A 26,402-nucleotide genomic window follows, 5' to 3' on the forward strand; every position below is an offset into this window, starting at 1 on the left:
AATGTTTTTGTTCTCAAGGTTAGAGAGATGGGAAGAAGTAGAAACAAACTTTCAAAAGAAAACACGTGTAAATAAATCCTACTAAATATCTAGTCAAACAATGCAACTTTGCTGAATGGGATTGTTGTTTCGTGATTGTATTTTAAATCTTCAAGTCACGATAAGAACCCAAATGTGGTAAAAAAAAAAAAGGTAGATCGAATAACAAAAGTTCAGATTCCAGAAGATTAGAGGTTGCTGCTAGAAATATTTAATAAAAATACTTGGATCTTGCTTGACGGAGATTGCAGAAAAGATTAGTTGTGTGAATGGGAAAATGAAAAAACTAAAACTAAATTTGCTTCTTATTTGCGTATAAAATGCTGTTAAAAAAAGGAATAAATATTTCTGTTTTATAGGGAAAAAAACAGTAGTATTTATTCTTCTTACAGTTTTTTCAATTTTTTTTTACTTACATTATTTATGGAAAAAATTAATTTTTTCTTATATTTTTATAATTTTTAGATACAAAAAAGTAGAATCATTTCGTAATTATTATTTGCTTTGGAATATATAAAAGAAACGTAGAAAGTAATTAAAAACTCTTCGTTCAATTATAACTTTACTATTAGTTTTAATGACACAATCGTAGTAACAACTATTGGACTGACAAGTGCAGACTGAAAATATGAAAGAGAAGACTTCTCGTCTAACTATTGCTCTAACCACTACCTGGCTATCGGCTATTGTTCTTTAGAGTGGTTGCCATTACTTTGCTCCCTGTCCTCAATCATATCTGTAACCGTCATTGTCTGCTCTGTTCCCCTCATTCTGGTAAAGACGTCAACGCTATTTTATATCGTATACCAACTACCGCGTTGTTGTATTGTGGTTACTGAGCCGAATGCAGTCACATTAAGCGAGAACGTCAGCACTACGGGATCTAAGTTAATAGGACAAACAAATACAAATATATCTCTTCGTCGGATTCCAAAAGTTTAAAAATCTTCTTACCAAAGTTTCGCTCTTAAAAAGAGATGATTACGTGCAGAATTAAAGTGGTCCATTGTCATAGTACCACCCTCCTCACCCAAGACGGTCCACCCAGACAGGTGATTTGATATCTGACTCACTGGAATTGGGATGGAACCATCTGATAAGACGTAAAAACGACCTTCGACCTTTCTTTCTCCATGTCGCCTCGTATGGCTTTCTTTAATAAGTTTCTTTATTTTATACACGCAAAAATGCATGGTTAAATTGTTTTTATTTGATGGATACCCACAAAGAATGTTGTAAAGTATGAGGAAACATTTTTTATTAAAAATTCCAAGCGTTATTTAAGAAAAAAAAGAAGGAAAAATAAGTTTATGTCGTTGGATTTATAAAAAATAACAGAAAACTAATTTTAAATTGCCGTACGTTATACAAAAATAATCTTCAACAAATTTTCTTGCGGATTAAGATTTTAATACCGATATTAGTTCAGGATCGGAAAAAAGGAAAGGCATCATAAAAACTGTAACATTGTTGGAAGGATTTTGTTTGCATTTTAACCAAAAAAACTTTTCAATAATTTATAAATAGATACCAACTTTTTGGAGGATTTACTTATAAAATATTGTCTTATTTGTGCTTTTGAAAAGCGAGCGAAAATATCACTTATGAGAGGAAAAAGTCTATGCCAAAGTGTGACATATTCCGACATGTGCGACACAAGCAGCTGCTCAGTCACTTTGAACTTTCAGTTTTGTTACTGCCCGAAACGGTTTAGTTTATGCCTCCCCAGATGGCACTGTCAGAGATGTGACGTCAGTTCCCCTCCTTAACATTCGTCAGTATTGTTCGATTCTGTGTGTCCAATTGGGCTGTATGTTCCTATTAACCACACATCAACATTGTTGCAAGACATTCAATGAATGCTGTTTGTCGCGACAGCTGGGTCAATCCCAAACCGGAGACATCTGTAATCTTTTTGCCAAATCACATGTGACAATGTTGTCAATTGTCGCGAGAGTCGAGATATTGCTTTTGAATAGAAATCGCACTCGATAAGTTCTTTTTTTCAACACGGAGAAAGTATGAATGGGCCTATAACATATATACGAGGCTGGTTAAAAGAAGTGCAGAAACGAAACTAAACTGGAAGTTTTTCACAAAGTATAAAGAAAAAGCGCAACTTCGGGCAAAAATTTCAGGCGTAAAGTAGGCATTGTTGTCAATTATAGCTGTTATATGTCCTTTAAAGGATGTAAAAAGGTGACCCAGTGCTAGATTATAAGAAACCAGATCGGAACCACAAAAACCTTAGAGGACCGCGTCCTCTTTTCTCGTGTTAAAAGTTCCATTGTTCCTTTCTTTCGTGTACGTGAACATGTCCCTGTTTCCATTAGATATCCTTATATGGCCAATAAATGAAATTCCAACTTAAAGCATTTTTATAAGTCAAAACTTTATAATTTCGTTGGTTGTACATTAAATAAAACTCGTTACTCTGCTTAGGCAAATTATTTAGAAGGCAATTTCCTGGCGAAAACAATGGAAACCTACCTTTTGTACGCATTAAAAGTTTAAGGCGAAAATCTGAAATCCCGGTAAAACCGAACTTGGAATTAACAGTCGCCCTGTCATTCCTGATAACCTATGGCAGTGCCTGTCTCTAATTAATGTCCTGTTTGATAAGATAAACTCTCAGCTTTTTATCTGTCTTCAAAAGAAACGTTTATTTTCAGGGAGACTGCGGACTATTCTAGTCATTTATCTAAAACTGGGGCTTACCGTTTTTGTGGTTGACGCCTAACCGCTGCATAGAATAACCCAAACAATTTCAATTATTTATCAGTATGGATCACTGCGTATATTTCCAATGCAAAAAGAGCAGAAAATCTCTTTGAAGATCATCAAATCATATAGCGCTACTCTGGGATGAAGCAGCGTGATCTATGTCGTTATAACATTAATGTGGATTCATTTTCTAAATGCATTAATTAACAAGCGCCTGTATCGACCATAGAAGGCTCGATCTTACAAACTACCTGCGATAAATAGGCCCATTATATCTAAGCGTGCCCCACCTGGATTGATATGCATATAATATTTATCTAACACACGCGATGGAAACTCTCTTAACCAGCGCTGAATAAAATGAACTAATTGAATCGAGTTAGAAAAAGAAATTTTATAAGATTTACAGAAATTTTTAGCCGAGTTTAATTATAACTATTAATTATTTACGCAGGAATCCACCAAGTATGCTTATGATAGAAGTTCTGCCTTATTAATTGAAGAGAGCGGAGTAGGAAAAAAAATATATAAATGAGTAATTACTTTGTTTTTAAAGAAAATAATTATTGTAAACCTCCAGATGGAGAATTAGAGGGCAACCAGGTGTTCAATATGTAATGTTACGTCATTTAAGGCTGTTCAGGGAGTCTGCGTAATTGGAGAATTACAACGATCAATTGTTAGTGAACGTGCTGTGGAATATCATCTGCAGATTTAAGGTCTAGAGATAGGAACCTCCGGTTACAACTACAGGCTATTAGTGATTTAGATAGGATTTTTCTTGTTTCAAGTTGTTTCTTGACGAAAGAAAGTGCGGTGATCGGTAAACTTATCCAGTCTACTTTCAATTCATATTTAATGATTTAAGAAGGATTGAAATGCGATAATTTCACTCTGCATTCAAATTCTATGGAGTTAAAATTAGTTTTTAAAACGTGTCTGTGATAGTTATTCATGATTTAAGAACTGATGAACTGTCTAATTAATGCTAATTTTCAAAATGAAGGAATTTTAAGTAGAAAAGTCGAGTAGTACTTTTTGAAAATATTAAAGTGGAAATATTTTCAAGATTAGTTTTCATCCCACAATGAGGAAAACTTGTTTGAAGAGATTCATCACAAACCTACGTAAAAATTCTTGTTTATGCTATGCAAACTGTCTTTCTTATTAAATTAAAAATACTGCAGAAAAAATATGTTTGATTTATTGCTTCATTTTTGACAAATTATTAATGAAAATAGAAATTTCTAATTTTCTCTTAATGATATTATCATTAATCTTAATAATACTTAATTTTTATTTATGCTAATTTCAGGGATAAAATTATCTCACGCGATATTTCCATAATATAAGTAAAATTATAATTTATTAGATTAGTAAATATCAGATTTTGCTATTATATAATCAATTTCATAATCGAAGATAAGGCGACGAATTTACAAATTACCTTGATTAGAACACAAAGTCCAGAGGTGATTTTATAGCCCATTAAATAACAAAATACCCTAACAGACGTGTCTGACAGAAAAGAAGACTGATGGTCTAAAAATTTCACGTCTGGTTCTAATCCGATAGTAACCTTTGACCTGACCACTTTACAACTTATCCGTAGGGCCAACTTGTAGCATTGATTCATATGCAAGCAGGTGGCAACACTCTTGCCTTGACCGCACCTCCCCCCTTACTACATATTCATGAAATCATACTGACAAATGTTTTCCCCTAACATTGATAGTTGGTCCAAAGTACCCTCTTATTCACCTGATGAATCATGTAATAACATGGTCTTAATTAAAGGTTATGGTCTTGGTAGAAAGCTCGTACCATCTGCCTGATACCAATTGTAGTGGAGGATGCACGGACTATACTGTTCTGTCTCTTTATTAGTCTTGTTCTGTACGAGTCGTTAATGTACAAGTGGCCATGTCAATAAACTATTGGATAATTTTACGATTTTGTTCTGTAAATTATCGCATATCGCCATCTTTTATTATCATGTATAATTAGTGTAAAGCTTAAAATGCAATGACTTTACATAACAAAATTGTAAATTTTAATTATACTGTGGGGATTATGGTCTTCGTTTGTTCTGATTAAATTATCTCTAACTCTCTGTATTTAACAAGAAAAAAATATTATAAATTATTAGTCGACTGTAGCAGCGAGCCGGAAAAAAGAGTAGGAAAAAAATAGTGGTTAACACAAACCATCACTTTTATATAATTTGTTTTCTCAGACAAGTTTATGGACGGAAAGCAAAGCATTATTTAAGATCGAAATCTTAGCGAAGAGTTATAAGATTTGATGCTTTTTGCATAAAATTCCCGTCAAACATAAATTACATGACCCAACACGGAATTTTCAATAAACAAATGAAAAACATTTCTAAATATAAAGAGAGCTTTTTAAAAAATTCTAAAACGAAACGTACTTTAGTATGTCTATAAATTTCACCTTTAATTGGACACCGTAAATTAAAGTTAGAGAAAGAACTGAAAGGAGAAGAAGGAGAAAAAACGCTTACAATTGTATGCTAGGTCTATATATCAAGCTACTGGCTTGTGCTGTAAATATTCTTACTGGAAAATGGAGTTGAATAAGATTAAAAAAAAAAAAAATTGTTGCCAAAAAGGATGTCGTGCAATTACTACTAGACAAGTTGCTCTCATTTTTCGTTTCGTGAGGTATTTGTTAGATACAGACGATTTTCTTTAATGTCACTGACCTAATTAAGCATAGCATTGTTCATTTAGTAATTGTCCGGATCGGAAATCGTTCTAAGGCGAATTTTGAATATCTGTAACTCGATTGGCTAGTTTAAAATTTCGTTTAACGGTCACTTTCCAATTTGAATTTCTTCCGTCGAATAACAGATGTCGATTACCGCCTACTCAATTAAACTCCCGTTTCAGTTTCAAGACATAACTGATGAATTTGTTTTACGTTAAATTTCAGCTCGTAACCCGTAAAAAAAGGGAAAAAGTTTAAGGAATCGAGATCAAAAACTACCAGAAATAATCATGATGGTTGCTATGACAACTGGTTTCTCATCATCCACAGAACAAGAGATTGAAAAAGTACAGACTGGCATCAAACCATTTTCAAGTAAGTTAAGACAACGTTGGAATTCAATAGTATGTTTTCTACTTGTTTTTTTATATATTGGGTCTAACAGAATATAAAGTCTAGTCCTAATGGAATTTTTCAAGTCACACATTCGTAAAATTGACAGCTGATGTACAGTACGCTACTCTTTTTTCGTGTTTATCTTCACATTAGCAGTTACAAGTATAAAAATAAAGCAACAGAATACATTTACAAACTTTCGTCATTTGATGATTAATTTTTGTAAAGTTCATTTAAATGAAATCAAATGTTCTTAATTATATTTTTCAAATTGAAATCTCTAATAATATCAGGTTTTTTCTTTCTCTCCTCACCTCTGTCTGCAATATCAAAATAAATCAAACAAAAATGATTGAATATGTTTCCTTTATCATTTTATCTTTTTTACCCCTCCTTCGTGTCATGATTCACCATAATTATCTTCATGACGTCAGAAAAGATAGAAGGTTTCTGACATCAAAAGCTGAAAACTGTTAATAATGAGTTTAGGATAAATTCTTTCCTAACCTCTCTGCATTCCAAAATGTATATGTGATTCTTGTGACAAAAGCTACTACAGGAAAAAGGGAATTGATTTTTTCCTTCTTCAATAGACGAAACTACACCACTACTTTTTTACTTTCTGCATTTTTTAAAAAATGATACAGTGATACATATGCCGAGACTTTTCAATTTTTATTTTAATATTTTTCTATTTATTATTATCATTTTATTATTGAACACACTTAAAAGCTGTTCATTATTAATTTGTATACAGGTTAAACCTTAAAAACCTTAAATTAAACCATGAATAATCATGTATTTTTTACAGAATTTTAAATATTTACGTGTAAATAAAAGTTAACTGCTTTGTAATAAAATCGAAATTTATATTAAATATTATAAACATAAGTCTATTAATAACAGTAAAATTAATAAAATACGAGTAGCCCTGCTCGTATTTTTCACTGGGCCCGGAGGAAGTTAGGGGCTAGTTGTGGTTCATATCCCTAAAATTAAAGTTATTTTTAAAGGTAAATTAAAGGTAAAAGGGGCCTGCTGTATCCCCGGGTCCAATACAAACTCTCGCTCTCGACGAGTATATTCATTTGCTCCAGGAAGACTGTACTCGTGTGTGTTCCAGTTTAAAAAATAAAAGTGAATTTTAAAAATATACTATGTAATGAAGGAAGAAGAGAAGAATGAAAAAAAAATTCTGTATATTTTGGGGAAAAAATGAAACTTTGAAGAAATGTAAAGTATGCAAATTTATTTTAAAATAGTAAAGTACATTTAAGTTATGTAAATATTCCAAAATAAAAAAGATTAAATTTGTTTAAAAATATGCTATATCAACGTATTATAATGTAAAAGTCGATGCTGAAGTAAAGGTAAAGGTGTGTAATATTTTTCTTTTAAAAATCCCTTTGAAATAAACTTAAAAATTTATTTTTTTTAATGTACTTGAAATTATGACAATGTATTAAAACGAAAGATTTAAATCGATTTTAAATAGGACTTATAAGTAATTAGAATTAACGGAAATTACAATGAGAAGAAAACACGTAACCTCAAGCAGTAAATATTTCTTAATTGATAAGTGATTTAATTATAAATTACAATTAAAGTAACTAATTTGGTGTTGTACCGTAAGAAGTATGTTGCCACAAGAGCATGGATGTAATAGAAACGGAGGTGTTCTCCTAAATAATTGTTGCAAATTTCGGGTACTACCCACCGCGGTCATCAACAGCCCGGTGGATTTTATCACATTAGGCGCTCTAGAGAAAAATAATTTTAGGTCTAAACTACTTATCGTTGTTTAGTGGCATCATTAAAGACAAAAGATCTCAGTCGCATTCGTGTTCTGCATTAAAGCTTAGTAGTTTATATAAGTAGTCCGAAGACCGAAGTACTTAGTTATTGTTTTCTCTATCCATTAGGATAATACAGATGGTACGAGATAAAGTGGACCTGGGTGTTGTCGAACCGAAGCTTTTTGCAACAAAGACAAGGCGTCGGTATACGCATTATCCAGAAGGCGTATTCTCCCTACACGAAGTGACGTAACCCTACCTGACCTTATACGTGATATTTAAAAATGTGGATTAATGTTAAACGCCTTAAGAATTTTTAATGTCCGCACCTCCGCGTATCGGAAAGTTACAAACAGAAATTGTCATTGATCTCGATACGAAATTTTCAAAGTTTTATGATGATAAATTTAATTACTAACATAAACACGATGGGTTTTGATAACTTAAGTACCGCTTTACCAATGAGAATTTTTTTATAAATTTCTAAAGAGTGAATATTTCTACTTTTGCATATTAACATCGACCTACATGCCTGAAAAGAATGGATATGAATTTTAATGATACATGCCACGATATTGGTTAAATTTCCTGCTTCTGTTCTTTCTGTTTTTTGGGTCACATTTGTATGGAAGAACACGAATTTTGCCTAAAGACATTCGCTAAACGAGTTTATCTACGAATGGATACCAAATCTATATTCAATTCGGAAGTAAGATTATCATTTCTCACACTTTCCATTAAATCTTCTACTCATCTACAGTATATAGTCTACATATATCTTATATCTAATAGGATAAGTAATTTTTGTAAGAGTATCATTCGGAATGTGAGTGAAACTTATCTGTTAACGTAAAAAACTGAAATATCGATGAGATATTTTTATAGCAACCTTACAATAAAAGCAAAAAACAATTATTTTAAAAAAAGACAAGCAATCATTACGAGTTATCCACTCCAGTTTCGAGTACCCAGAAATACTGCCCACCTTCATAAGTATGTATCTAGTGTTGTTGCACATCTAACAAGATAAAATAAAGTGCATATTTCTAATTTAGTAGATAGGCCCACGTTCTTCCTCGATTTTTCCAAGTCCAACGACCCCTTAAATCCTCATCTTATGCTTCTTAACAGCTATCCACATTGTGATTAATGCGATGTTTTGTGGAATGTCAAGAAGAAAAATCCATCCAACTTACATCACACACCTGCTGAGTAGACCTATTACACACTTAGAGTGGTTGTGTAACATTATAACTTATATCTATATTCAGATCAAAAACTATCCACGTTTTCGAGTACTATTAGATATTATAATCAGTTAAAACTGCATTTTAAATCATTTTTCTAGTTTCATTTTTCTCGTTTAATTAAAAAATTATATATTTAATTCATGAAAAAACGCATAATCTTCAGTTCGGTGGTCGAATGATGTCTTCTGGTTTTTTAATTTATTTTAAATCCCTATTGGATTACAACCGGGCAAAAAATAAAATTATAAAAAAAGGGGAAATATCCTTCAATTCTTTTGAAAATTTTAAATAAATAAATAAATAAAATTAACTTTAAAAATATTTCTACTGCTCTAATCTATCGTTTAATTTATGTACAGTACAGAAGGAATCTTTCCGGAGAAATCAAAGAGGAGAAATGACACAAGTTACATAACATTAAGCGCCATTGGTTCACCTTTTTATCTTGAGTTTAATGTGGATCATATTTTCGAACGTGTCCGTTATTCCGTAATTTATCTATTTTGTTTATGATGAGTAAGGCAAACCCGCACAAATTTTCTAACGGATTAAGAGTAGTGACGCATATTTGTCTATTCACAGACGGATACATATCCGGTACAAATATTGACATCGTTTAAATGATTGACTCGTGATTCAGGGTCTCTGCTAATCCTCTCTCTACCATTCAATTATATCCGGAAATCGACCGGAGTTAAAACTGTCACTTCCGGAACACTGAGACTTAATCCCTCAGGAAGGCACGGATACTCGACGAGAGTGACTAAGTATCGCTACCTTCCATAGCACATATGACTCAATCTCATACTTCCATAGAATAGAGGTAAAAAATTATTTTCCCTGCAACAAAAATCCTAGTCTGACTGGCCTGGCATTTCAAGCGTTGACGTGACAACCGAGCTTAAATCCCGTCCGTATGAAAAACAAAAGCCATTTTGAATAAAAATATGTAATTGCTGAAAGAACATAAATCATAACAGTAGGTCATTTTTTACGTAAAGACTTTAAAAAAAGTCGGTTGTATATAATTGCCGAGCTGCAAAAATCGGGTCAGGTTAAAACGTAATTTAAAAATCTAGATATCAGTCACAAACGTTATATCAAAGAAAACTTGCGACACATCATTGCAGAGTTGATGAGCTGAATAGATGCGAGAACATGCTCCGATGTAAATGGGGCTGCACGGTTACATCGGTCATGTTTTACCAATCTGTGTCAAAATATATATTGTATCTAAGCTTGTTTATCTTTACTCCTATCGAAATACTCACTTCTGTCATCGATTACGTCCATAATAGGTTTATTATATCAGTGAATGTCACGTTTACTTATTAGAATAGGTCTGCACGCCTTGTTTTGTTTTACGTACATTTCGCTAGTTACACTGTATTTGTTAACCACTTATTTTACGTGATAGTTCTTGTTTGCATCTTTTTATATCGAAGTCCTAATACGTATATTTCAGTGTAATATATTTTTTTTCAATTAGCCTCTTTTCTATTTCCTCGTCTGCGATGTAGAAAAAGAGCGAAAATCGCAGCTGCAGTATGAATTGTAAACAAACGATTTCAATCTATCAGCATGTAAAACGAGACACGAAAAAATCGTCATCAGAATCAACTGGTTAGTCCAGTTGTTAAGCAAATAAGTGCCAATCGATACGTTTGTTAAAGGGCAAACGATCGTAATCACGCCAACTGTCTTACGGCCGCTAATTATTTGCACGCCACATTTTACAAAATTTTGCTGGCGCCATCTGACGATAAAAATCAAAAATTGCGTAAATTCATTACTCGAAGGGAGAATGAAGTTAAAAAAAAAAAAAATACAAGAAAATTATTGTTATTTAGTTTAGTATAAAAAAAAACAAAAAAAGAAACCTGAAAGAGCTTGGTTAATCTCCGTTCTTCTTTCATCCTATATTTAACCTATTTTCCTAATATGATTCACGAGAGAATTATCGGCACATTTCCATAGTTATGATTAGGATTTTATTTTTTGTTTCGCTTGTTTCTGAGTCACAGGGAATCTTCAGATTACTGCCAGGATCACGATTGTGGCTGGGCAATCAGTCACAGCACTTGAGCAGGCTTAAGTCTATTGTGCTGTATGGAAATTTTTAGCTCCTCCAAAGCTTCTCTCTGACGCGAATGATGGATCGTTGGTGATCCAATTATGGACTTTAACGAATTCACGAAGGACAGATGTCCATCGTCCTTATAAAATATGTTTATAATCGACTGCTCCCGATACCGCACCCAAAGTACTTGTTGAATTCACAGGCAAGCGACTCCGTTCCCAACTGTCATGTATCTCCCACCTGCTGTAACTAATCCTGGTGATAATCGATTAATCCCAGACAATATTAATGCTGTTTTCATATCGAGGTGATATTTTAATTAAGCCGCATTTTTCCTTAAATAAATATCTTACCGAGTATTATATGCTAAACTTCAATAGCTTATTGTATTCTTTTACTCTTCAATAATCTTATCTTAATTTTTAAAAGTTTACATTTTTTAAATTTTAATTGGTAAAAATACAATTAAAACGTTTTAACGGAGAAATAATTTTAATAATAGACATCAGAAACTATAATTTTATAAAAATTTAAAACTACGTTGTCCCGCCATCTACCGATAAAATAAACAATTAATAAATTATTTTTTTAATTTTCGATTCCATTCTGGAGTTATTTTAATATTTAAGTTGGCAAATTATAATGAGTTTATGCAATTAATTATTTGTGTTTCATTATGGCATGAGTAAATTAAATGAGAGTGAGCTACGGCGAATTTACTATTTTTTTCCTCCACTTCTCTTCTTTAATGCAGTAATCTACTACTAGATGGCGGCAATTTCAATTCGGTTAGTAATTATACTCGTTCACTCTCTCCTTCATTTGCTTCCTTATTAAGTCCCTTGTAATTACTGTGTCGATCATAAAACGGTATTAATTACGTCGTTTTAAGAACAATTTTTTGATCGCAACTTAACAAAAATGTCTGCAGGATTACAATTCTGACGGCTTCATAATTAATAATAATTTTTTCCTCTAAAAATAAAATATAGAAAACTCAAATTTTCTCTTTATAAAATAGTAAATAATATTTTAATCAAAATTTTATTATTATTATTTATTATAATAATAAAATAATAATAAAATATTAATTTTAAGAAACTTTATAAAAATTTAGCTTTAAAGTGTACCAGCAGATGGCACTACATGCATTTATTAAATACGTGTTAAGAAGATTCGTGTAATTTGCATTAATATTTATAATTTTAAAATTAAGAAATTATTTCTAATTTCTAATTTTTATTGTTAAATTAATGTATAATTGTTTGAAAATATTTAATTACAATTGAATCAAAGTAGATATATTTAAGCAGTTATTAATGGCCCGATAACCGAGACGGTTAAGGCGTTAGCTATAACGGCTCTGAGGGATCCAGCATCGAATCCCGAGGAATCTTTTATGGGCGGTAAGTTCCGGATATTGGCCGGATTGTGGGCATGGCCAAACTTACGATGGTTACGGAAAATGAGCCTTTTATTGCCCACAGGGCGGAAAGAGCCGAAACTAAAGAAAAAAAAAATGTTGAAAAAATTGCGCTTAAAGCTAAAATCCAGTTAATAAAAGTTAACAATCCGAAAAAAGAAAGAAAATTGCTAAACTCAAACTTCGATTAACAGTGAAAAGTGATTTTAAAAAAGAAAGTTTGTCAAAAACTTTCCTTGACCAGGTTAGTCTAACCCCGAGGAGTATTGAAGTTCTATGGACATACAATTCTGACATATTTACCTTTAGGAAATGAGTTTTTTTTTTTTTTTCTTAACTTTCCGATAGACGAATTGGAGTTTATAAAATAAGTTAAAGGTTACACTCAAGTTCACATCGAAGACTTTATAAAATATAATTCAAATGGTAAATAATGCGAAAAAAAACTTTAAATTAAAATACTGTATATATATATATATATATATATATATATATATATATATATAAGGGCTTTTCTATCCTGATTTAATATTTAAAGACTTTTCTTAGTTTTGTTTCGTGATGGAGAAATTATTCGTTATCGTCCATTCAGTTATTTACTAATATGAATTTAAATTTTAATAATTTACTTGCTATCAATAAGCTTCCGTGGAATGTTAGGTTGAAGGTAAATACGTGTGAGGATTGGAAAATTCGCTATCGATCCTTTCTATCGCTATTGAAACGTTCTTGGCTTTAGTATATTATTTGTATGTTCACAGTTACCGATTCAATTTTCAAAAATTTCTACTTAAGGAGTATGGAATCAATAATTTCTTATAAATTATATAACAGTTTTATTCATTTTATGTACGAATATGTATATATTTTTACTTTTATTTTGGAGAGATTCGAACTTCGAATTAAAAAAAGAATCACTTTTGGAAGACGTAAATTAAAACACGGATATTAAATTTCTTTTTACAAACTTAGTTACGTTACTTTTAAATTTTAATAGTAATTTTATTTTATTTTTCTTAATAATTTTTTTAAGATCGTATGTAAGTGATTTACGAACTTTTCTAATCAGATTTTAAATTAATCTGTAGCGAATAAAATATAATTTATGTAGCGATCTTTAATTCTTATAAAATATTTATATTATAAACTGCAATTTTAAAGTCATAGAAATAAAAAAAAATATATAATAATAATAGATTTTTAAAAATAATTCTACTCCATTTAGTTTAATTAGAGAATTTTATTTAAAAATTATCTTATTTTATAAATTTTAACCGCTTTATTTTTTCTTAATAATTAAACTAATCTGCTTAAACTTTTATTTAGTAACTTAAATGACCCTTTAGATATAGAGATATATTACATGTTTTTATCTATAAAAATTCAGAAAATAAATTTTATATCGTTAAAAATAAATATATTCTGAATTTTATAACATTAATATTTATATATTATGAAGAATTCAATTTTTATAAACGGTGAATTGCCGCCATAATATTCCCTTTTTTTTCTAAGAAACTGTACACACGTATTGCCATCTGGTATTACATTTACGAATTATCAAAACTATAAAAAAAATGGATTAGGATTTTTTGGACATTTTTTTAAGAGAATTAATAATGTTTTTCCCCCCTTTTATTTAGGAACAAGAAGATAAGAGAGTGGGAAGAGTGAGTGACAATTCACGTTTCAAAGGAAACATTCGACACGAAAAGGGAGGAAACCGATTCTTCTAGGGCGATAAATTGGGAGTTTAACGTTATAAATACGCATCGGTATATCTGACAGAAATGGGTGTGAGTCTTAAAAAAGTAGCGAAAAAATTATTTGAATAATTGAACAGAATTTGCTCATTAGAGGAAGATAATGAGAAAGTCTAATAATGGTTGAAAAAATCCAGAAAAAAAACGTTTCTAATAAGTTATTAACTGATCTTAAATGACAAATGTATCTCGTTATTGAATTAAATATAAAATTACATTTTATAGAAAGTATTTTAATTAATAAAACTGGAAAAAAAAATAATTAAATGCTGAATAGTTTACACTTTTCTCGCTAGATGGAAGAAGGCGGATTCATCGTATTTTTTCCATTTTATATCAAAAAAATTTTTTTGACGTTACAAGAAAAAATTATTTTAATATTTTACTAGTATTTAAAATATATCCATTAACGCTATTTCTTAATTTTTAAATCAATTAAAACCTTCATAAATTTAAAGAATTTTGTTCAAACTCTAGTAATATATGTCTATGCCAGCATTTTGTTCACTAAACTCCGTCTAGATTAATGCAACGTTAGCACTTTACATTGAAATTCTAGGAAATTTTTTATATAACTATAAAGACAGAAATTGATTTCGGAACATAAAATAATAAATTGAAGAAAGGAAAGAAAGGCGAATAAAAAAATATAAAAAATGGAGGAAATGATATTGAATATATTGTTTTTTTTAAGTAATGATTCTAAACTAATTTCGGATTTATAGATAAAGACAATTTGTTGTTTCGTTTAAGCGGAGTAATTAGAGTAAAGAATCTTGGCTATGGACTCATTACACATATTACTGCATCCAGTGCGTTTCCTTATTCTGGGATTTATGGCTCACGCTGTATTGCTCATATTGTTTTTCTTTCTATCTCATTGATTTCTTTCTCGATGTTGACCTTTGTTTCTGTGTTGATCCCGCCTCTCGATTGTTCCCAGCTATTCCTTATCTTCTCAGAATACACTAACTTATCATTCAGACAGGAATTCCTTGTCTACTCTCGATTGCCAAAAATATTTTTATATTTCTTTTATCTGAATTTATTACGTAATTAACAAGATTTATATTCCAGAATCTTAAATTTTCATTATTTAAAATTAAAATTATTTAGTTTATAAGATGTTTAAAGGGGGAAAAAGAAACAATCCTCGAGTGTATTAGATTTCTCGTTTTCTTTCTGTTTCAATTATCAATTTCCTCTTCGAATGTAAACAGATTTCTGTTCTGACTCTTGTATTTTTATTAAATAAACTGCTTCAGAAACACTTTACAGTTACTGATAAACTTTTTAAACATTTACTGTTGATTCGAGCAAAGAGGAAAATCTAAACCTCTTTAGTCCACGTAGATTAAATCAAATGATGATTCCTCCCTTAGCGAGAGGTTTGGGCTCTTTTGGCGAGAGGTTTTCGACTTGTTTGTTGATCATTGAAAGAATTGTGTGGAGGAGAAAGTAGAGGAAGTGATTGTTAACAATGAGAATTCTTATTTGATAAGAATATCTAACACAAATCTTTATATATAATCTGTACAGTTAATGGTGCAAGATTACTGGTGAATTGGCAAACATAATTAATTGGGTGTGCAAGCTATTTATCAAAATATACCTCATGCAGCGCTGATATTCATTCTAGCTTAGACATTATTGATTACCTATGCTTTCAAAGTTATTATTATTATCGAGTTTTTAATGTATTTTAATTTTTTTTTTATTTTATAAAACCGGAAGCTTTTGCTTGATTCGTAAATATTCTGTTACATTATCAAAAAGTAAATAAATGACTGAAGTATAATATATATAAAATTATAAGTCGCAGTTTGAATCGAAGTTTATAGCGTTTTTTAAATCAATTTTTATTTTTTAAATAGATTTTTATATACGAAACCACGATTTTTTTATATTCAAGACATGTTTTTGAATCGATTTTTTAAATTAAAAATTTATCTCGGATGTTCCTCGTAACAATTTTTAAAGATATCTTTTTACAGAAACTGTTTCGAAAAATAAAAAAAAAAAAAAAATCGCCAGCGAGGCGATGAACTCGAGTCGCTAGTTTTGAAAGAAGAGAGACGAGCGAGCTTCGATTTAAAATGCCGTACAATATTTAACAGTTAAATAAGCGAAATATTTATTTTAGGATAGTAAACAAGTTAGTTTCGATCACAGTTTAATTCGATTTAACATTCCTGCTTCGACAGAGCGCAATATAGCACATCACGATAGCGATTCGCGACTGGTCACGCGCTGAAGATTTTGTAATAAGCGAAACAATCTTCTGTTTAATAAACACAGAATAATCCTCATCGCAAATTATTCACCGGGATTAAACTTAATTGATTACTTAATCCGGATTAGCTACGTTTCTTTAATTCGGTCGTATCTGATAAAGAATAAATATTTTAAAAGCACTTCATCTTGATCCTTTTGCTTAAGAGTTAATGGCCTTTGCCTTCTCTTCTGTTCGAATAAAGCAGGATATTTGCCTTATCTAAGAACATCTACCCTTAATTAACAACCGTTGAAATGATTAGTAATGTGCTAACACATTCAGCAATTTGTCCATTTGCTTAAGAGAAATCCTCTGTTAAATTAAATTTGTGTGCAGGTGGAATTTCATTCATTGCTCTATATAAACAGTCCCCATCTGAACTAAATATACTGTATAAACATTAACTAGTTTGGCAGAATTTTAATTTAAATTTTACCGAGTAAATTCCTTTAAAAAAAAGCCCGTAAATCAATTTTGAAAGAGCTTTGCTCCTGTGATGAGGACTTTCTCCTTAAATTGATTTATAGCTAGAAAAACCTTATCTATACGCAGATATCTTTTAAAAACCTTAAAAATTCTGAAATTTTAATCATTAAACAAAAGAATTTTTAATTAATTTTTTTTTCTTTATTAGATTCAAGGTGAAACTCTTGTTACTACTATCATAACTTCTGGCTCTCTAATTAACTTTTTATGATATAAAAGACTAGATAAAGTAGTAATAATGTTCGTGAAATAGGAAAAAATAACAGGAAAATCCATATGTATAATTCCGTAGATCCTACTTCATAATTTATCCTTTAGAGCCCAGCAGAGGGGAAGATAAGTATATTTACTCTAGTCAGATGATAGGGGAATAAAACCACTAAATTTATTCTAGTAGGAAAATAGAGGGAGCAAAAACGTATATGCTAAAATAATAAGAGAAGTTTTCTAGCGCACGTGATCTGTATCAAAATTTAGTAAAGAAATTCCTTAATGTTGAGAACTTGAAACATTACTAAAAACTGTATATCGATATTCTCCACACGTAAATGCAATTGCTGAAACTTTCAGTAAAAATAATAAATATATATATATATATATATATAAAATTTCCCTAACATAAACTTGGCAAAAAATGAAATATGATTTTCATGTAGCAAATATATCTTGTACTAGTTTATTCTTTTCGGTGTTATTTATTAAATAAATATAGTATAGGTAGAGAGATATTGTTGGTAAAGCCATTAATTTAATTTTAGTCGAATGTCGGTTATGATAATGGACATTAGTAAACTACATCAGCACATTTTGTATTCGCCAGATGTTACTGATGTAAAAACTATAACTCTGTAAGGTGAATCGCTAAAGTAATAACAATAATAGTTATGATTTTTCATAGACGGCTACGGAACCGTAGCAAATCGCAGTATCTATCGATTAAAAGTTGAAAGGGGGTAGCTATTTTTCAACTTTAATGTTTACGTTGTTCTCTCTCGGTTTGCGTAACATTAAAGCCAAGAATTTTGATAATGCCAAGTGCAGACGAGTTTATTTTTTATTTTTTTTTATATTTTGTATTTTATTAAATTGCAAATTTCTAGGTAAATGCCAAGAAAATAAACTCTGATGTAGTTAGAAGCCGAAAAGAGTTTACCAACCAATTAGGTTAAAAAAAGAATTTAAGCAGAGTAGAATTCTAAAGAGGAAAAAAATTTAAATCAGTGCAAAACAAACTGGACTATGTGTGCAAATAACATCAATCCTCATAGGATCTTCTGAAGCTTCTTTAGATGAAAAGAAAAAGAAACTTCAATACACGAAGAATTACAAAAACTGCTTAGAAGCAAGTCGCGCTTTACAAAGATATATACCTAATACCTAAGGGATTTTTACCTATCTACTCTACGTCATTGTTAGGTTAAAAGCACAAGTGAATGATATACAACTTCAATTTTAGTATAGTTTTGGAAATAGTATTTCGGTTAAATCTGCTCTCATGGTTTTCTAAAACTGAAGATAATTGAAAATCGATAAGCAACTAAAGTAACGGTTGAGAGTGAGAATTGAGTACTTTTAGAAAGAAGGGTCATACCATTGGATAGATTGAAAGGGAGGGAGATGATGACAGCAATGTCACTAATAGCTGTCTAGATGTGTGACTGAATTATGACCCTCGACCGACTAACATAACGTTTTTGATTAAGTTAAAATCGCTATCAAATTTTATTTTCACGTCTTATTTCTAATAATATTGCCGAATTTAATTTTTAACCTTTTACAATATCGAAACAGCATTGATGCATCAGCTCCTATTGGATCTATATCCAGGGAGAAAAGATAAATCGAAATAAGGCTCTTAAAAATTTTCTGATTTTATTGCAGTTGTTCGAAGTTTCTTTACTTCAATATAACTAAAATGGTTTTCTGTATCTGGGATTATTCCCCGAAGGAATTTTTCTTTCAATTTTTAACGCTAAGTAGCATTTCTAACACTTAAAATGTTTATTATTTACGTAATATTGTTTGGTAGATTATAAGAAGAATGCACAAATTAAATATATTAATTAACAATTACCAGCATTAATTGATAACGTTAATAAGACGTAAAAACTCTTTAAAGTATTTTATAATTTTATTCTTTAAGAAAAATGTTTCTGTGTATAAAAGTCAAAATACTTTTATTTATTTACGGAAAGTGAGAAAACTCTAAAGAGAAAGTGTTCCGTCGAGATATTTTATATGAAGAATTTACTCCATCTGTGCTCCTCACTATATTTTCCTATGATTTTGACATTTTTATGGCTTTCTAGTCAACGTGATGTCTAGCCTAACACGTTATCCTTAAGATGTTGCTAGCTGTTGATGATTTCCTATGATAAAGTGTTGAGATGACGCCAATCTGTTAATTAAATACTCACCAAGACGCCATTTTGAACATCTTTATTGATTTTGGACTCATCAGTGATTTACTTGGCTAAATAATTATCTTCAATTAGGGTTAAGTTACTATGTGCTATTACAAAAATCAAAAATATTTTTAGCAATTTTTTTGTGTTTTCGCTTATCTTAAACCGCGGTTTCTTACAGAGCTATTAAAATTCATGCATTATTAACTTCCACCCCAAATTTTACAAAACTAGTTTTTAATCCAGTTCAAGCTTTATTACCTTTTTTTATTCACCCGACGACTTAGGATCGTTTTTATGTGTTTTTTTTCGTACTCGGATGGGCTTTAATGGCAAGTAAAATATGTCTAACAAAAATCAATTTAAAGATTACTTTTCGTGGACTGTTTCGAAACAATGAGAAAAGAATTTCCAATTCGACTGGTTCGGAGCGATTTGGGCGGAGAAAGAACTTTATATAAGATATGTCATTGCCCCTAAACCATTCCTCTTTTGACATATCACCTGCCTATTCCACTTTGTACGGGATGAAGCTGGTTTATTGTCTGTAGCCCGAAGACCAAACATTTACTCCTTCAGTTATCCAACTCTTATCGCTCTCACTTACTTGACACCCGTCCGGTGCCTTTTATACTAACGCCAATAAAAATACACCATTCAAACAGTTTTGTCAAACCATAAATTTAATATAGAAAAAGTCGACATTTAAGTCGCTGTCATGTAAATGCACCTATTACATCCTTTATTGGTTCGGTTAACACTCATTAAGAAATTTCTAAGATGTTATGGTCGTTTTACGACTTGTAACATCGTTTACCGACATCACCTTTAACACGAATGATCTTTCGACTTGTAAATACTTTAACGATTTTGTTAAGATCGTTTCTCTTAAAAACACAAATCTGACGCGTGGGCTGTGATTTAGAATATAAAACACTTTAAAGCCTTTTCTATCACGGAAAGCGTTAATTTTACGTAGTAAAATTGAAATCCGAAATATAAAATAAACTTTAAATTTATTAATTATTCACAAAGATAAAAAAATATATATATATATAAACGTTCCCCTCGTGAATTGTCGGCACATTAATGCAAATAGATAAAGGAATTTTCTTAAAATCTTTAACAAAGCAATCGATATTCAACCGCTTTTAATGCAAATTAACTGGAAATACGTAAGTAGAAACGATGTTCACTTAAGAAGCGAGATAAAGCGTAGAAACTAATGTAATAAGCATCACGTGGACTGAGACCTCCCGAGAGTCATAGTTCCTCTCAAAGATAACCTTACCTGCAATACTGCCTTAACGTGCAGCGAAGCCGGTTATCACAGGGGCTGCAGTTCCATTGGGAAGCGTTAAGATCTGCCATTATAGAGACGATGCTCTGACTGACTTGGTAATCGCACATTTTTACGTGAATCGAACACTGTAAGGTCGATAAGAAGAACAAATGCTTAATATTTTTTATAATATTAAATTGGCTTGTTAAGTGCCGATTCGACCATACATCTGATGTTTAATGAATAAGGTTTCCAATGCAAAATCGACTTTTAACTAGATGATTGCTACAAAAATTACAATTTAAATGAGTCTTTAAATCGAATTCGAATATAAATTTGTCAGCTGATAGAATTTTTTTTATATATTTTTAACACGATGAGAATTAAATGTAACAAAGATATTTATTCTCCGCTACCACTTTAACAATAGAAAAATTAATTTTTAGTTGTGTTCAACTTTTTTAAAATGGGGAAAAAATTAATAAAAATCTTATAAAGGGTTTGTTTGATATCTTGGCTTGATTTATCGGTCTTAGAATCGATAAATCGTTGTTTATCTGCAGTCGCCTTTGATCACTCCTCGAGTAATATCATGTGAAGAGTTGCCGCATCACTTCTCAGATTTGTTTCCTATTCTTTATTTATCAAGTAAAAAAAATATCTGTGAACGTATTGTATCCATAACTTTCCTATTTACATAAATTTCCTTTCACAACTCGTCGTTGGGCATTTCAATGTGAAATGACTGAAGGAAATTAAAACATGGCGGATCGGATATTCAATTTGTCTTCTATCTTGATAATATTCGTTTGACCCCTGGTAAGGCTTTAATTTTTTTTAAAAATACTTTTAAATTGAAGCATCGAGATTTTGCCAAAAGGAAAAATATATATATTTTTCGAAGGATATTAATTTCTCTGTTAATTTTTTTTTTAGGGTAAAAATCTATATTTCAATTTTAAAGCGTGGTTAATCAATCTTTCATGCTTAAACGCTTTTATCTAACATTTTTTTTAAATTAAAAACGGAAATATTTTAGAATTAAAATGTCTAATATCATCCGGACTTATCCCACGTTTAGTTTAAAACATGAAATTTATCACTTCTTTTGTGTAATGAATATTTAAAACTATAAAAATAACATATCTTTATTCGGATTTTTTAATATATTCATTGAATATTCAACAATTACTTTAATATATATATATTTATTTAAAAATTTTAAATTTAAATTTGTTAAGTCTTTTTTTAAACAAAAATTCCTGTATGAAAAATATTTTGAAAAACTTTCTGTCGATTTTCTAACCATGAATGATAGAAAGCACGTAAAAATCGAAAAGAAACTCTAAGAAAAAAATATTATTGAACACAAAGAAACGGTTCAATAGCCAAAATATAATATTGCACAAAGTTTGATTCGGTTTGAGTCAAAAAGAATAAATCGACTTGAGGGGAAAAAAAGAACAAAAAAGTAGAAGAAGAAAAACATTCTAAATCCAATTTAGATAGGAAGACCAAGTAAATTAATCAAATTTGCTTCTGTCCAAATAAAATTTACAGCATCAGTTTATATTTAAAAGTTAGATTACAGTATACGTCGCTAATACATTCAAAGATAAAAATTATTTTTCCAGAATATCCCTAACATAAGTAAATGAATGTACACCGGTAAATTGAATTTTAAAATATAAAAATTCAACCCTAAACTTTTCATTATTGTAAAATTTCGATTAGCAATTTAAAGGGAATTTTTTCGTGATATAAAGCATACTAAATGTTAATATTTTGCATCCAAATATATTAATTTTAATTTAAAAAAAAGCTATATTTTCGTTAAAAATAAACTTTTCAAGTGTGAAAAATACTTTTATTATTAATGTGACAGTAAAAATTTGAAGAAGATACAGAATACAATTGATGCAATAAACTACTTTCAGTATACTGTAATTAATAACAATTTTATTTGTTATATTTAGTGAATAAATTAATTACATTTTAAGCAAACGGAGAGGGAATTCATTACAAAAATAAAATGTGAGAAGTACGGGTTCTAATCATCTTGCGTACCATAATAAGGTGTGAATTAAGTACTACCCATTTTATTGTTGTTGTATTGACTAAACACTTCAGATAAAACATCAACTTCTGTAATTAAGGGAATGACGTTTAATCGATATACTATACAAAACGTTATTCACCATTGACACTGCCTACATGAGGCTTGTCCTATTAATCACAATACTAATTAATATCTACTCTAAAGGTATAAATCCAATTAAAACAGCGTATACAATACTTACTTATGATACTACCATATTTCTTCCATTTTTTTATCTTTTTAAATTTATTATAATCGATTGCAAAATACTAAAAAAGTCGAATTAAAATCTTGATATTCTTCCCAACAAACAAGTTTTATAAGATATGTTGAAAGCCATTTCTTCTTCCTTACAGAAGCTTTTCTTTATTTCTCTTCGTTTTTTTCCTCGTATAATTCCACTCGTACAGATACAGTAAAGTACATAGATGAATACATAATAACGTAATTTTTTTGTTTTTTTTTCTTCTTATTTTTGCTTTAATTCTGAAGTTCTTCCACTTGTAAACATGTCGAACGCATCAATGTTCTTTGGTTGGAATGGCCATCGTTAGTTTCCAGCACGTCTGCTTCGCAAATTTCGGGCTTCATTAAATAATCAAAAATAACATTTTAGTACTGTAAAATGTGTACATTAAACGATTTAATGATTAGAAATTTTAACAAAGCTATAAAAAGCTTTGGTTAGAATTTAGACCGGCTATTAAGATAAAAGCTGTGTGATAAGATAAGAAAGATAACATGCGAAAAAGTTCATTTCCTGTAATTTAATCTGGAATAAAATTATTTTTAAAATAGCGTTACAGCAAAATTTAAGGAAAAATTAACAAACACGACTAGTTTCTTTTTGTTTAATTTATATAAAAAACAATAATAATAATTAAAGAAAAGAATAGAAAGGAAAGATTCGTAGAAAGAAAGGATAAAAAAATAGCTTAATTAACTGCGAGATAACATATTCCTTCATTTAAAATTTAATAGAGTTGCTAAATCTTGGATAATGTTTCCACTGACGGATTTCTTGGAGCATGGAGGTGACATTACCACATATAATTTACTTTATTAGATCGATAGAAATGCTTTACTATCCGAAAGACAATTTAAACAATTTGTTTTTCGCTTCAAGAACTAATCAGCGATTCAGAAATATTTAAAAGTATAAAGAAGGTAAAAGAGATTAAGTCTTACAGATATACAAAATTATCCGAGTTTTGTAATTTTTACAAATTAGCTTGAACGAATTGAAAGTCTCCTCCACATTATTTTCACAAAACTTTGTTAAAATTTCATTTTAATGGCGTAATTTTTCCAACAACAGCGAATCTAGAAATTATGGATCTACAACAGAAACAAATGGTTATTAAATCGATTGAAATCAAATTTTGTGTAGAAATTTTCGACTTTTTATGAGTTTAATAAATTTTTTAAATCAACTTTACAAAGTTTACTCAATTATAACTGTAGACATTCTTCCTTAAGATTAAATTCCTCCCCCTCTTCCGTTTATCAATTTTAAATTTAATACTTCGCTTCCGTTATATAAGCGATTATTTTACATCTTTTTTATTTTAATTTTCTAAAAAATAAAACGAAGAAAACTTCCCGAATATATATATATATATATATTTAATACACATGTATAAGAAGGAAGTGAAGCAGAAATTAATTAATTTGATCTTCCCTGATTGCTTTTAATACGAAACAATCAAAAAATATTTAAAGTAATTTAATTTTATATTAGATATTATCGATATTTAGTATCTACGGGTAGATAGATGATGAGAATTTAATTATAGTTGGAGTACCAACTAGACTCCCAGTGGTCTACCATTATAACTAATGCTATTGAACAACGAAAGACTCTTCCAGCTGGCCATCAATTGTTAACTTGTAATCTTTACAGAGTTTTCTTTTTACGTCACAAAATAGAATTGTTCATATAAAAATAAAAATTAAATATTATAGAGTTAATAAACTTTGTAAAAAATCTCGAATTTTTATTCTTATTACCCAGGTGCGTTAACAAGTGAAAGGTGTATTGATAAAGTTTGATTTTTGATTTAGAAGTAAAGAAATGTTAAAGAAATCTTAAGAGAAATCTTGGCGGAAAGATAAAAGAGAAAATAAAAAAAAATTTAGTTTGATTCAACCGACCAAAAAACTAAAAAAACATATAAAAAATAGGAGTGATTGATGAATCATTGATACTGTGTATAGGAATATCTTCTCGCCGAATGGGAAAGAAGTTGGAAATAAAAAGGATTGAGAAAAAAGAGGTGTTAGGAATTGAAAACAAGTAAAAGAAACTAGACTCAAATAAAATCTTCCGGAGAAACAAAAGCTGTCAAGACAAAAGTTTAGGAAAGAAAAATTCTTTGAAAAGAATTACACATTCCTTCACTTTAGTGAATTATTATTTTGAACGGAGACGAAACTTACAGATTGAAAAAGAAAGAGAAATAAATTGCCTACTGCTTATTTTATTATATCCATACTATTTCTATACGTAAGTACGACTAAAAAAGCAATATTCCGATTATTTAAACTTACGTTTAAACTTTGTGCCGTAACGTTACGTTGGGCGCAATGTTCGCTGTCTTTTCTTGTTGGTTGCACTTTCAGCGTCAAAGTGTATTTCGTACCCTTTCCCATCTGAGCAAGAAACGTTAGAAAGTTATTGGTAGACTAAATGGAAACGATAAATAATCGACGTACCTGTTTCCTTCCACTCAACATGCTAGCGATCTCCAATCCCAGGCAATCATCAATCTCGCGATGTTCGAATTTCAATTTTTGTATTTCGGAAACGACAAAATTGAGTAATTCCTTAACTTCCGTTTCGTCTAAGTCCACCGAGTCCGCATCGTCGGGTTTAACATTTATGATATACGCTCCTAAGAGGGATGCTATCAGGCATGCCTTTACTGCTTCCATCTCGACTGCAAGCCATCAACTGACTGGACTAGTCTGAGGTCGGCGAAATGCCTTTCGTCACAACCTCATTGCGCAGTAGAGCCACTGCAGTCTTCGCTACGCACATCGTCCGTTTGTTTTCTGAAAGGAATCAGATAATGCTGAATGATGGTAATTGCTTCAGATGCTTAACTTGGCATCGCCACCGACCCTTCGTTAAGGAGTTTATCTCCTTTAAGAATTCCTCTATCGCCCTTAATTTTTATCTAAACTCATTTCACTCGCTAAATAACTATTCTCTGCCTTCTTCTTCTTCAAATAATTATCGTTCGACGTACAAAAAGTTAAAAAAAAGCGACACTCTTTGACTCCTTCTACCACTCTTATACGGGAATTTCTAAGTGGTTATTTAAGAAGAGTTCCGTTACTGCATATTAAACCCTCTAAAACATTATAGTATCGTACTTATTAACAATTATATCTCTACTTATTTAGGATTACTCTAAGCAAAATTAGATTTAATAATTATGTATTCAGATAAGTTAAATTAGAAGCGATCCGAACCGAGATAGTGTCGATTGGAGGCCCGTAATTAATCAGAATTCCACTAAAAATAATTATTTAGCCCCTATTTTATTCCAAGCCTTCATTAGTTTTAAATAAATAATTATACGAAATACTTATAAGATTTTTCTTTCGTGTGAGGAGTTTTTAAAGCGATAACATTGCAAGAGATGGCTGT

General features: G+C 30.3%; 1 protein-coding gene across 1 annotated transcript; it reads right to left on the bottom strand.

Moving 5' to 3' along the window:
• Nucleotides 1-22,800: 22,800 nt before the first annotated feature.
• On the bottom strand, nucleotides 22,801-25,733 carry LOC136969728 (uncharacterized). Its single transcript, XM_067264010.1, has 3 exons — nucleotides 25,463-25,733; nucleotides 25,298-25,399; nucleotides 22,801-23,332 (listed from the first exon to the last, which is right to left on the bottom strand). The coding sequence occupies exons 1-3, from the start codon at nucleotides 25,679-25,681 to the stop codon at nucleotides 23,228-23,230; spliced, it is 426 nt and encodes a 141-aa protein (XP_067120111.1). The 5' UTR covers nucleotides 25,682-25,733; the 3' UTR covers nucleotides 22,801-23,227.
• Between the last annotated feature and the right edge of the window lie 669 nt (nucleotides 25,734-26,402).

Source organism: Centruroides vittatus, unplaced genomic scaffold (genome assembly GCF_030686945.1).
Source record: "Centruroides vittatus isolate TY-2023 unplaced genomic scaffold, ASM3068694v2 contig_18, whole genome shotgun sequence".
Taxonomy (NCBI): Eukaryota; Metazoa; Arthropoda; class Arachnida; order Scorpiones; family Buthidae; genus Centruroides; species Centruroides vittatus.